The 13,880-nt window shown below is 37.2% G+C and overlaps 1 protein-coding gene across 1 annotated transcript in view; it reads right to left on the minus strand.

The window, feature by feature from the left end:
- Positions 1-2,142: 2,142 nt before the first annotated feature.
- zcchc14 (zinc finger, CCHC domain containing 14) overlaps positions 2,143-13,880 on the minus strand; it is a 56,642-nt gene continuing 44,904 nt past the window's right edge. The window contains exons 10-13 of the mRNA XM_087311916.1: positions 8,887-9,008; positions 8,587-8,730; positions 5,263-6,399; positions 2,143-3,524 (exon numbers count right to left, since the gene is read on the minus strand). Coding sequence (XP_087168042.1) covers positions 3,469-3,524; positions 5,263-6,399; positions 8,587-8,730; positions 8,887-9,008 — 1,459 coding nt within the window. The 3' untranslated portion in view covers positions 2,143-3,468. The remainder of the gene's footprint in view (positions 3,525-5,262; positions 6,400-8,586; positions 8,731-8,886; positions 9,009-13,880) is intronic.

Genomic DNA, 13,880 nt, shown 5'->3' on the forward strand with positions numbered 1-13,880 from the left:
TGAAGGAGGTTTTTGCTATCATTTTAGTTAGTTTCAGTTAGTTTTGTATGTACACTATACAGTTTTAGTTAGTTCTAGTTTTTGAAAAAACTCGCTTTTATTTTATTTTAGTTAACAATTTTTTTTACATTTTAGTTTTCGTTTTTTTTGTTAATTTTCGTTAACTATAATAACCTTGTACTGCACCAGGAGAGTTCTCAAGATCTACCTGAGCTCAAACTCCCCTCTCGCCTTGCAATCAGGAGGAAGCCCCGGGCTCAAGGATCTTATGAGCCCAGGGCTCTCTCCCGGGACAGCATGCCAAACAAGCTTTATAAACAATCATTAGCTAGATGTGAAATGTTAAAATGTCATACGTTGCATTTAAATATTAAAAACTTTCAAGGATTTGAGATGCTGATGACCATCAATCTTGTTAAAAGGGTCCATTTGATTTTCATTAACAATACAAATTACATTAAGAGTGAAAAAAGATGTGTGGTCTTTTATATAAATAAAACACTCCAGAGATGTTAATGTCTTTTCTGCTGAAGATACTGATATCCTAAAAAAGGGGGAAAAGTAGATAGAAAATCGTACACATAGGAACGGTATTACAAACATTTTTGGTGAAAAACGGTTATCATCCCATGCCTAGTGCTCGCAAAAGGAGCTCATTGCATGAGGATCATACAGTGACAATTACAGATTCGACTGTACCAATATTACTACTTATCCACTATGCTAAAATATCTGAGTGAACGGCTTCATTCCCAACATTCATTCACTATTTTACAAACAATCCACTGTTTTGAAGTGTACATCCAATGTGCACTCAGTAAAATGGTGTTTCTTAAAATCCATCCCGAGGTGTTGAATGAACAATTGCGCCCTAAAGTTAATTAGAACTGATTGGGTGGTCAACTTTAAGTTATAATTTCTGGCAGTCTTTACTCTAAATTTGTTTTTTCTTACGTCGTTTGACCAATTTATTAGTGATTTTTAGCAGCCATAATCAGCAAATTGTCATTGTTTAAGCCGTAACCCTCCAATATGGCCGACGACGCATCGTGAAAACAATTTAACATTAACATTGTTCATTCACAGAAAAGTAATTCGCTATTTCGCTGTAAAATGCAGAATATAGCATATTTTAGATGAATAAATCAAATAAAGTATTTAACATTCAAGAAAATGCGATGTGTTGGTATAATAAACTAAAAATAATATTTAAATACGTCTGCAGTTTCTCCGCTTTCGTTTGACACAAATACTCACGTGTGATGCTCGCGGGGTGTTTGTATTCCACTATTTGAGGACGTGAACGTGCAAACTTCATCTCCGAGAGTGAGGCCATCAGGATTTTACCATTTTATGTGAGTAAAACGATCATATCTTAAAGTTACATATACGCTTCGTCTTCACAAAAACCTGTCAAAATAAAAGTTCAGAAACTGCCATAATTTATAGCGCCTTACAACATGAAATGACAAAGAAAAGCTACAAATATTTAGCATTTTTTTTAGCTTATCTGTACCTGTACATACAGATAATCTAAATCAATCAAATATACACATTTATAAATAATATATTCATAAATCTTGAAGTGGCACAGTGGCTATATTGTGGCTGTAAGGGCATTTGCTGCATAAAACATATTCTGCTGAGGCGACCCCTCTTAAAACAGGGACTATATATAAGCTAAAGAAAAGCGAGTAATTTATATATATATATATATATATATATATATATATATATATATATATATATATATATATATATATATATATAAAACCAAGAAGGTGGTTGGTTCGAGTAGCATTTCTGTATGGAGTTTGCATGTTCTCTCTGTGTTGGCGTGGGTTTCCTCTGGATGCTCCAGTTTCCCCCTCAATCCAAAGTCATGCGCTATAAGTGAATTGAATAAACTCAATTGGCTGTATGTGTATGAATGTGAGTGTGTATGGGTGTTTCCCCAGTACTGGGTTGCAGCTGCAGGGCATCCGCTGTGTAAAACATATGTTGGATGAGTTGACGGTTCATTCCGCTGCGGCGACCCCTGATGAGTAAAAGGACTAAGCTAAAGGAAAATGAATGAATGAATGATTTGTGATGAAATAACTTGGATGAGCACTACCAAACAATCTACTTGCACCAAAAAAATCTCGAAAACATTTTAATTCTTTTTTTTATAAAGTGTCAAAATTATACAATAAACAAAAAGAATTTACAAACTTCATTAAACATTCACCTCAGAATACAAACATGGCTGCATCAGCATTGTCGATTTAGGTCAAAAGCTCTCCTGCGATAATACCAAACATAATACATACAGCATGTAATAATTCACAATCAGGCAACATGCATAGCCAGCAGCCTCAAGATAGTTGTCATTTAAACATAAATGTTCAACCAAATGAACACAGATAATAAATATCACAATTTGTTTTGAAACACATTCGACAATGACAATGGAATGGCATCTACTGGCTAAACATGCTTTTTCCCATGAGGCTTTCAATACTTTTGGGCACTTTGTAACTAGGAAACTATATATATATATATATATATATATATATATATATATATATATATATATATATATATATGTATGTATGTATGTATGTATGTATGTATATATATATATATATATATATATATATATATATATATATATATAATTTGTTTTTTTTTTTAGATGACACTTGCAGTTTTGGCCCATTGCAAAACATGGAAATGCGATTTAAACATAGCTGTGTGATATATTACCCAGTTCTAAGTTCATTCATCCGTGAAGCAATTTTTATTTATTTTTTTGGTTTTCACGAGTATTACTAAAAATAAAATTAAAAAGCACAATTTCAGCGGTCTTAAGTGCATTGACTGTATAAACCTCTTTTATTTCAGCGTCACACTGACATGACAAAGAGAACAAGTAATACAAAATATTATTTAAAAGTAGCAAACGTTTAGAAAAACCTGGATTACAACAAACGGGAACATACGAAAAACACATGACGATTACAAAGACTTCCTGTAGTCAAAAGCTAAAAATGACTTCTTTCCATTTCCACAATTTCCCATTCTTTTCTGAGTTTCAAAAAAAAAAAAAGAAAGGCAGTATCTTATTCTCGAAGGTGGACTTGTAGTCACACCATGAGCAAAACGACTTTGGCCATCATTGCACATTATTTGGCGAGCAAAATCTGTCGGTTTTGCTTCCAAGTGTTCCAAATGTTGACTGATGAGGCGAACAGCATGAAGAACACAAAAAAAGTGCATTCTTCTTTGAGCATCCCTTTACAAAGATCCACTGTGAGGTGATTTTTTTTTTTTTGGCATGAGGTTTTCGACGATGCAACTCATCAAACTTGATCAGTCGATGCTCCTCTAAAGTGATACTGTAACATCTTTGCTCAGCGGCATCTCACGTCAAGTGTTTTCACACACTGAGGAAGGTGCAGGTCCAAACCAGTTCTTACACATCAGTTAGTCCCCTGAGTCCTGACTCTCTGACTGAGGAGAGTATTTCAGACGAAACGTTCCTGCAAAACAAAACATGTATTGTTTTCATTTAAAGTTTTCATTTAATTTAAATTATTTGCAGACAATATTGGTAAAATAAAAACGTTCTGCTTCTAGTCAGTCCTCAATGGTTGCTACAGTAGGGTATTGTAAGTGGTTTCTAAGGGTAAAATTGCAAAACAATGTGTTTTGATTGCAATATGGTCAACACAATTGCTGTTGACACATATCTGTGAAAATAACTAAAATGCTGTATTATGCCTGTCAGACCACTAGGTGGCAATGTAACTTTGTAAAACAAATGCTAAATACCATACATTTCAGTAGTCCACCACTGCTGTTCTGGTTCTTATTCGCACTTGCTTAAAACGTAATAATATCCATGCACAAGACATCACTGTTATTCTGTAGGTGTCAAATCTACTGAGGGCATTTTCCAGAGCACTGCTATGCTATTGCTAGGCCCACACGCAATCTGCGCTCGCAGAAATTGTCAGATTTTTAGCCCATCATTGAGTCTATGTATTGACTTGTGTAAATGTGTGTAATTTTACCTTCATTTCGTTTTTTAATTTATTTAACAAATATTATTGCGATATAATGATATTAAAATGTTGATACAATATATTTACAATACAAATTGTTAAGTAATTGTTTTTTAAGGAGAGATTTTAAACGAGAAACTTGCTTTGTTTCCCAAATAAGTGGATCTAATTGGATTTGCATTGTACACATTAAAAAAAGTTTAAAATGTATTATTTTTATTATTAAATAAATAGTTTAAGTTATGATAATTCTAAAATCATTTTGCATAAATACGCAGATTTTTTTTTTACAAAATTCACCACAGAAATTGCAAAAATGTCCGCAGATTCTGTCTGGCCCTAGCTATTGCGAATGTTTAGCACTTAAGACTGATCTGTGCTTCTGTATCAATCACACACGTATGCTCCAGCGCAGCCTTCACAGGGTTGCAAAGCCCTCACCGAGGCTGGCACTAACTTTGACGCGCACTTCTCAAAAAATTTAACTACACATCGCAAAGACGCATTGTGCAAACTCTGTGATTGGACGACTCGGTAGCACTGAGGAGTGTGGGCGGGAACAAGAGAACTGGGAACCCGATGGAGCAAGTGTTTACAAGTGTCGAGTCCTATGAAGGAGCTCCAGATGGAAACTTTTGTTTTGTGTTTACCTTATGATTAATGTTGTTGCATGTCTGCCGGTTTCCGCCTCTAACTGAGCAAAATTTAGCTACTTGTACAATAACTTAGCATTCAGAAGAAACAAAACACCCGTGAAGAAACTTGACACAGAGGAACATAAAAACCTACTGCCAGCTAGCGTTTCGGAAGTGTTATTGCAGAGCAACACAAACGGCATGCAGAGGTATAAATACATGACTATGCAAGAGGCAGGTGCCATGGGTCACGCCGATCACTCGACGAAAAAGTATTAATCAGCCTTTGCACCCAATTCACACAGGGATTCAGCGTCAATGCTTGACGGAGGGCGTGTTTGAAGTTGGGGCTGACACAATCATCATAGCAGCATCAGCCAATGAAATAAGTCTGTAATCAGCTACTGTCTGAGATGGAATATTTGCATAAGTGATCTGATTGGCTGAAGCTTCCGTTACGGACCCACAATTTAGTTCAGCAATGTTTGACGTCACCCATTCTAAGTTAAAGGGAAGCGTTGACACTGATGCCTCGTGTGAAAGTGGTGTTTAAGTGCTTAAAAAACATTACTTGTTACCTTGTTGTGCAGAATCCATTGCTGGCTGCTTACAGTCTTGTGCATGATGCCCACTCAGCCCACAGTTATAGCAAGACACATTCCCTGTTTTCTTATGTCCGGTGCTTCCGTTTCCCATCATTCCATGGGGCTGGTAGACAGCGCCCCCTCCCCCAAGAAAACCCTGCACTGGCGGAAGCACAAGATTCTGTTGTGAGTCATGTGATAGGCTGTTGTTGTAAATAGGCGGGGCCACCAAAGGGTATGAAAAAGGAGAGGCGGTACCGCTTCCTGTAAGGAGTGGACTAAAATGAAGCAATGGACCTAAAGTGAATACTGACGTTCCTGAAAAGGGATGTGGAAAGTAGCCGGTGTAGCTTGCCGGAAGTGCCCCATAGGAGCCACAGTTGCCGCTACAACCACACGAGCTACATACGCACAAAGAGGAACTGGAGTTAGCACTGTTCGCTTGCACCGAGACGTAGCTGCTATTCTCTGTGGAGGCTGGGCTAGAACAGGGCGTAATTGTGGGTGTATTGTTTACACAGTAGGTGTTGCCGGGTACCGCTGCCATGGGAACACTGTTAGCCGTTGCTATTGGTACTCCACTAACAGATGAGAAGGAGGGTCTGGTGGAGGAACTTGATGACAGACAGGAGGAAGAGGTGGAGAACAGGAAGGATCCTGTACGTGGAACAGAAGAAGACACTTGTAGGTGTAAGGGTGGGTGGGAGACGTGGTGGAGAGTGTTAGATGTGGAAGTGAGAGAAGTGCTGGTCTCCACCATGAGACCTGGAGGGGAACGGAGCACAGTAAGCGGCCCTCTGGGGCCAGGGACATCTTGATGCCCCTGAGAACCATCAAGATTCAACCCAGGGAAGATGTTCTCGAGCCGGACACCCACAGGAACCCCGGAACCCATTGGTTTGGGACGTTCTTCTGGACATAATGGGGGTGGACGAGGTTTCCGAGGACAGTTGAGAACTCGGCCTGGAGAGAGGAGGGGAAGAGAGGGAGGAGGTAAACTCATTTGGGAGGCACACAGCAGGGGATCATTCTGGACTGGAAGGACTTGGGCAGTGGGGCGGCTAGGACCAGCAGGATTGAGAAGAAAGCATGACCTCTCTTTCTCTCCAGAATCCATACCAGACTCCAAACCTGAAAGACAATTTAGATTAAAATTTAAATGACATTTTAGTGATAAATTTAAATAATCAGAACACCACAATACACTCTTTAGGCATCACCATTTGCACATTCAAAATAGTCACCGCAAAGAATGTGGAATGTTTGGGGATCACAGTTGACCAGGCACCACGCTTCAGAATGCATGTGATTTGTGGAATAATTGCAAAGCTTAACCATTATAGAGTGTTCCTATTTTAAGGCATTTTACTGTGTAAAGCAGGAGTGCCCAATCCTGTTCCTGGAGATCTACCTTCCTGCAGTGTTCAGCTGCAGCCTTGATCACACCTGTCTGCAATTACCTAGTGCTCCTTCAGATCCTACTCAAGCTGTGGCCACACTGCACTTTTCTCCCCATAGATTTCCATTCATACGCACGAGAATGTGTCAGACCGGAAACACAAGCTCATGCAACAAGTTTCACAGGTCGCTGCATTGCAAAGTTCAAGCAGGGTGAACTCCGCAAAATCGCATCACTTGACTTCAAGAGACTAATCGAGAATCAAAACATGACCTCTCTGGACAGAAATTAAAAATATGGACCATTCGCTCACTTTAATAAAGTCTGATTATCTTGTTTAATCCCGCTCCTTTTCGCAGTGCCGTACAACAGAATTTGTCAAGCTCAAACTCTAGTGTGAACACAGCTTCAGTTGGCTTAGTTGTGTTTAATCAGGGCTGGAGCTGAACTCTGCTGGAATGTATATCTCCAAGAACAGGATCGGGCACCCCTGGTGTAAACATTACAAACAAGTGTAAAGCATTCGGGCCCTAATAAACATTTGTATATATATATATATACATATATATATATATATATATATATATATATATATATATATATATATATATATATATATATATAAAATATATTGTTTTAAATTCAAACTGTGAAAATTAGGAAATTGTCATTTCTCCAATTGATTCAATTTTTGTACCTGAATCTTTTCCCTTAAAATGAATACATTTCATTTGTAATTCATTTCTAAAAATAAGCAGTAATGCTTTCATTTATTTTGAAGGCGCTGTATGTGAGTTTTTGACTCTTCTTAAGCATAAAAATACCATAATATGTTTGCAGATATTTAAGAAACATACCAAGTGAACATATTTGTTTATCATAAACATTAACACTTGTTTATGCTGAAGTCAGATATTCTGCTTTGAAAATGTGAGTTACCTATAAGAACGCTGTCTTTGTTTTGATAATTTTTACCTTCCCAATGCCAGTTTAGCCAATTACATTTTAGCATTTTTTGGTGGAAAACCGTGTATTTCATTCATTCATTCAGAAAGGCTCTCAAAGCATGCGCTCATGACCGAAATGCGACCTGTGGTGGACAGTAGCAGACTCAAAATTGAGACTCAGGGCTCTATTTTGACGGTCCATGCGCAAAGCGCAGGGCGCAAACGCTTTCAGGGCATGTCAGAATGCATTTTTGCTAATTTAGGGACGGGAAAATCCGCTTTGCGCCGTGGCGCATAGTCTAAAAGGGTTGAGTTTATTTTCTTAATGAGTTATTGATATGTTTTGAGAATAAACCAATCAGAGTCTCATCTCCCATTCCCTTTAAGAGCCTTGCGTCCCGCCATAAACGCGTTTGCTATTTACACGACATAAAGTAAGCGTAAGTTGAAAAACTGAGCATTTCACAAGCAAACAGTTAACAGTTTATTTTAACAGAAAACAGTTGAACAGAGCATCTACCGAGAATGCGAGATAATGGACCTACTTTCACTTTCGCTCTCGTGGATAGGGAAACCTTGTACGCACAGACATCAATTAGCCTATAAATAATTAATTTTGTTTGTTAAGCGCAAATATTTGTTTTAAAACTATTTCTAAATTCAGTTCTAATCTCCAGCAAATGAACAAATGAACAATAATAACGAAGTGTGTTCAAAAATCGGAGTTATATCATAAAACAAGACTAAGCTGAAGAAAAAAATGAATGAATAAATACTCCAATTACACATCTAAAATGTTCATTATACAAAAGTATTCATACCGCTGTGTACTACAATACCAGGATGCAATCAGCATAACCTTCCATTTTCAGGGTAATGAATGAACCTGAAGCCTCATTAACTATTGCCTCCTTTAATTATCCCTAATTAATAAATGAATTAAATTATGTAAAGAGAAACATTCGCTCTTACGTCTGTGAGGGTCTTTAACCCGGTCAAAGGAAGTGTCACGTGATAAAGGGGTCATTGGACTGGAAGGAGCACTGGAATAGCCTGAGGAGGAACTGCTGTCCCGTGGAATGGGTAACGAGCTGTTTTCCACATCTACCCGTAGCTCTTAACACACACACACACACACACATAACACAAAAACATTAAAATTATTGCATTATATCAATTCTGAATACGTTAACAGTCCTTAGATATTTTAATTAAAAACCACAATGTTTTAAAAAATATTATTTCATTTGATTTCTCAGAAGTGTGTGTTACCGCTGCCACTTCCAGGGTGTGCGTGTGTCAGGGGTCCGATGTGACTGGAAGGCATCACTCTCGCAACCCCACCACAGGAAACAGGAAACTGAGAAACTACATATCTCTTCTCCAGCTTTTCTCTGATGAAAACAAAAACACAACAAAAATGCAGGGATGGACAAAAATATAAAGAAGTGTATTTTTAAAAAAAACAAAAACCTCAGTTTTACATGTATCAAAATAAACTACAAAATACAGCAGCAAGTATCAAAATAAAATACTGTATTTATTATTACTGTATATATTTACAAGGGAGCATGACATTTCTTCTCAAACTTTCCATCAATAGGCATATTCAATCAATTGTTAAACTAACTTAGTGAAATAAACAATGTTTAAACATGTTTAAGTCAACTTCTCTGCCAACTCATTCACCTCTGTACTGAGTAGGTATTTACTCCACCATTGTTTCTTTTATTTTTGTATAATTTTATACAAGTTTCATACAGAAAGTCCTGTCTTAAAGATGTTTAATTACTGTAAAAGCCATGTAAGGCAGATAAGGAGTTGGAACACAGTACTAAATCTCCTCATTGTGTTTACATCTATTGGGTGGCCAGTAGAATTAACACCATTTGATTTTTTTTTAGATTCTACAGTCTGTTGAACCCCTTAGTGAACATTAGTACAGCATATTTATGTGTTATGTGTGTTGCATAATTTCCATCCGTACTTCAAGTATGCATTTCTTCACTATTAATCAATTTTCTGTTCTGATCTCAAGCCTAGGCAAATAACTGTGACAGCACCAATCAAGTCATCATGTAGATTTCTTACAAAGTATTTTGCAGTATTTTAAAAATACAAGACACTGACGTATTTTGATACGAAATAGAAACCGATTTTCATAAACCCTAACAAATACAAAATACTTGTATCATTAATACTGCAAAAACATCACTGCAAAAAACGTCCAACTTGAATGGTAGCAATGAGTTGAGCATGAATTTCGTTTCCCAGTAATGACACCTAGATGGCGCTGTGTACACAAACATCCCAGCATACACAGAATGTGCAGGATTCCGTCAGTGTATTTTGCCCTGATTAATTACAGTGTATCAGTTTACAAATGATCTTCTCCGGTGGTACAAGATATTTTATGGTGATTTCTATAAAAGACAAGTGACAAAAAAAAATATTTTTGAGAAAACTGACTTTAAAAATGTTTTTTTTTTAACTGAACGCAATAGACTGAAAGTGTACTTAAAGGGTTATTTATTTATTTTGAAATTTATTATTTCAAATTCAACAACCAAAAAACTTTATGAACAGTTTATGAAGTCCCAAAATCTTTAAAAAAAAATGTATTAAAAATGTTTCAAAGTGAAATAAAAATAAACACTTTAACTTTTAGCAAAGGAATATTTATTAATTCATTAATTTTCCTTTAGCTTAGTCCCTTTATTCATCAGGGGTCACCACAGCAGAATGAACCGCCAACTTATCCAGCAAATGTTTTACACAGCGGATGCCCTTTTAGCTACAACCCAGAACTGGGAAACATCCATACACACTCATTCACACATTCATACACAACAGGCAATTTACTTTCTTCAATTTACCTATAGCGCATGTCTTTGGACTGAGGGGGAAACCGACGCACCAAGAGGAAACCCACGCGCCAACACGGTGTAAGCATGCAAACTCCACACAGAAACTGACCCAGCCTGAACCAGCAACCTTCCTGCTGTGAGGCGACAGTGCTAACCATCGTGTCGCCCTCAATGAGAAACATTTATTTGCAAATGAGACCCATGACCCAGTATAGCCTTGCATTTGTTGCTGTTTCCAGGCATGGAAAACCTCCTGAGGATCATTTGCGGTTATCTGTTTGATATATCAGTTCCCAAAGCTTTACCAGAGCATTGGAAACTCGCTGATCTGAGAAATGGAAAAAGAATTAGAACGCTGTGTTTTCACCAAGAAATCATGAATAGCTCCACTTCTGTGGTGACACTGAACTTTTAATACCAAACTCTTATCTAAACCAAGTTATCTTGCCCAGGAATTGCTTAAGTTGTCCATTTACCAACACAGGCTGATAAAAGCTTGAGATTTTACAAACTGTTAAAATGTGACAAAAAATGAGTAAACAAAACCATCAAAGTAGTTTGTTCAAATATAGGTTATGATTATTTACTTATTATCCTGTTACACGATGGCTCAGTGGTTAGCACTGTCGCCTCACAGCGAGAAATTGGCTGCTTTGAGTCCCAGCTGGGTCATTTGGTATTTCTGTGTGGAGTTTGCATGTTCTCCACGTGTTTGCATGGGTTTCCTCCGGGTGCTCCGGTTTCCCCCTCAGTCCAAAGATATTGGCTATAGGTGAATTGAATAAACTAAATTGACCGTAGTGTACGTGTATGAATGAGTGTGTATGGATGTTTCCCTATACTGGGTTGCAGCTGGAAGGGCATCCACTGTGTAAAACATAGAACATATGCTGGATAGGTTGGCGGTTGAATGAATGAATGAATGAATTCTGTTACTCTAAACATGTGCGCAGTGATTTGACAGCATTGTGTATCATTAATTATTTAGGGAAAATATGAGCTACAGTGGTTTTTCTAGTTGCATCAACCTGAATTTTCATTATTGATCATTTTTTTAAAAATTGGATGATTTTTTTTGGTAATATTCCATCTTTTTTCCTACAGATTAACAAGTTTTGTTGTCTTTTTATACCATGTTTTAATTACTGTAAATACACCAAGCCGACGACCAAAAACAAGCGACGACGAAAAACAACTATGTTGTCAGATCACGATAAAAGAATATATTTTGGAGGTTGCTGGTGCCCATCGACTTCTTCTATTTTTTACTATGAAAGTTAATGAGTAATTGCATTAGTTGTCCATTTATCAGCATGAGCTGACTAAAATTTCACAATTTGTTAAAATGTAAAAAATGAGTAAACAAAAATGTCAGGAGTAGTTTGTTTAAAAAATGTTTATTATTATTTACTCATCATCCTGTCACTGCAAAAATGTGTGTAGTGATTTGACAGCATCTGTTACTATCTGTATTATTTATGTAGGGAAAAAGAGCTACAGTGGTTTCCCTAGTTGCATCAACTTCAATTTTTATTATTGATCATTTTAAACAAATGGTATAATTTTTGTTTGGCAAGAGAGAAGCACGTGACATGATCGACTACAGCTGGTCTTTATCTACAGCTAATCATTAGCTAGCCTATTTGATCATTCCAAAATTACTATCAATGACCTGCCTAAACCTCCTTCCTTATGTTCGTTTTGGACCCCCTCCCTCTTTATCCTTTCCTTTTCCTCAATCCTAGGAACAGGTGACATGGTGGCTCAGTGGCTGGAGCTGCTGCCTCGCAACGGGAGGGCCAATGGTTCAAGTTCTAAGTTCAAGTTCGTACTCTTTGTGCAGAGTTTGCATGTTCTCCCCGTGCTCGTGTGGGTTTTACCCAGGTACTCCGGTTTCCTCCCACAGTTTAAAAACATGTGACATAAGTGAATTGTAATAACAGTCACAAGCACTTAACACCCACATACTGAACCAATTCTTATAGAACCATCTTATTAACCAAAGTATAGGTAAAAACAAACTGGGGGGCTCTCGAGAAATACCTGATCTCGTATCCCTCCTAATGCTCATTGACCAGGCGGGTTAACCTAAAATAGTCGAGTCCGTCACATGTTTGGGTCCCTTTAAAACATTCTGTGCTATTTGCATATGTTATGAGAAAATGTAGCGTGTTTTCTTAATTTGTTTGCGTTGTGAGAAATTGTAGCACATTTTCTTAATTAATTGCATGTGTCTTCTTAAATTTCAGCATGTTAAGCTCTCTCAGCCAACGTAGAAACCACATACAGTACAACTCATAAACATAACAGCATTGACATACCATTTTTACATAAAGGGATTCGCACATGCAAAGATGTCTAATAACTTAATAATCCATATTGTTCGTAAATATTTAAGAATTGCAACTCACTTGTTTTGTTCTCACACTCTGATTTGATGTTGAACAGCCAATCATATTGCTCTCTTTCACTACATTTACATGCAGAATTGTGTTGACTTCCTCTGATGTGAGGCCACGTGTGGAGCATACCAAACAAACTAGCCAAAACTAGCAAACAAACTGACACTCACCAACAGTCTGATGCTGTCCCAACTGCCAGTTTTGTGTCTACCGGGGTTAAGCTCAAAATGACAAAACATGATGCTTTATTCGAAGATAAATTGAGACATTTTGTGGCAACCAAGGTCGAAGTGGGACTCCTTTTCAGCCCTGGAGTTTCAAGCCTTAGACCGGCCAACCTCAGTTCACAAATGACTACATTAAAATAACGTCGTTTCCAATTCAGTTTCTAATGACACTATCATGTCTTTTTCAAGAAAACAGCTGCTTTACAACTTCAAATGTTTTTCGTAATTATGAGAACATTAAAGGGTAGCTAAATCTCCAACTCTGTTCTTTAAAACATCACAGTCCTTTCCTGCAATATCTGAATATATAATCTGTGCAAAATTCTTCGTAGATATCCAGTCCTTTGTAACAGTGGTCACACAAAAAATACAATTTAAATATTTACACCTACATAAGTAATTCAATCAGTATTATATGTCTTAACACTAAAACTGAAAAAAATAAATAAATAAATAAATTATGTGAGATTCGACCCCAGGTCGGCGGTGTCATAACGTAATGTGCTGACCACTTAATCTTGTTCTCCCCTTTTTAGATTTCTAATTATCTGATTTTCATTGAGCAGGTGTAATATTCATTAATATTAATGATTTGAATTCTTATATTCACTAAGGTGCCGCTGTTATGGTCGAATGATAGTTACTTCATCATTAACCTGCAGGCTGCATTTTGCTCACGGGGCTGCGAGAAAATAAATTAAAAGAGCAGAACTGCGGCAAAATAAGGCATAAAAAGAGTGGGGCTATGGTTAAATAAATAAATAAAGGAA

The sequence above is a fragment of the Danio rerio genome, chromosome 25 (assembly GCF_052040795.2).
Source record: "Danio rerio strain M-AB ecotype USA chromosome 25, GRCz13ab, whole genome shotgun sequence".
Lineage (NCBI taxonomy): Eukaryota > Metazoa > Chordata > Actinopteri > Cypriniformes > Danionidae > Danio > Danio rerio.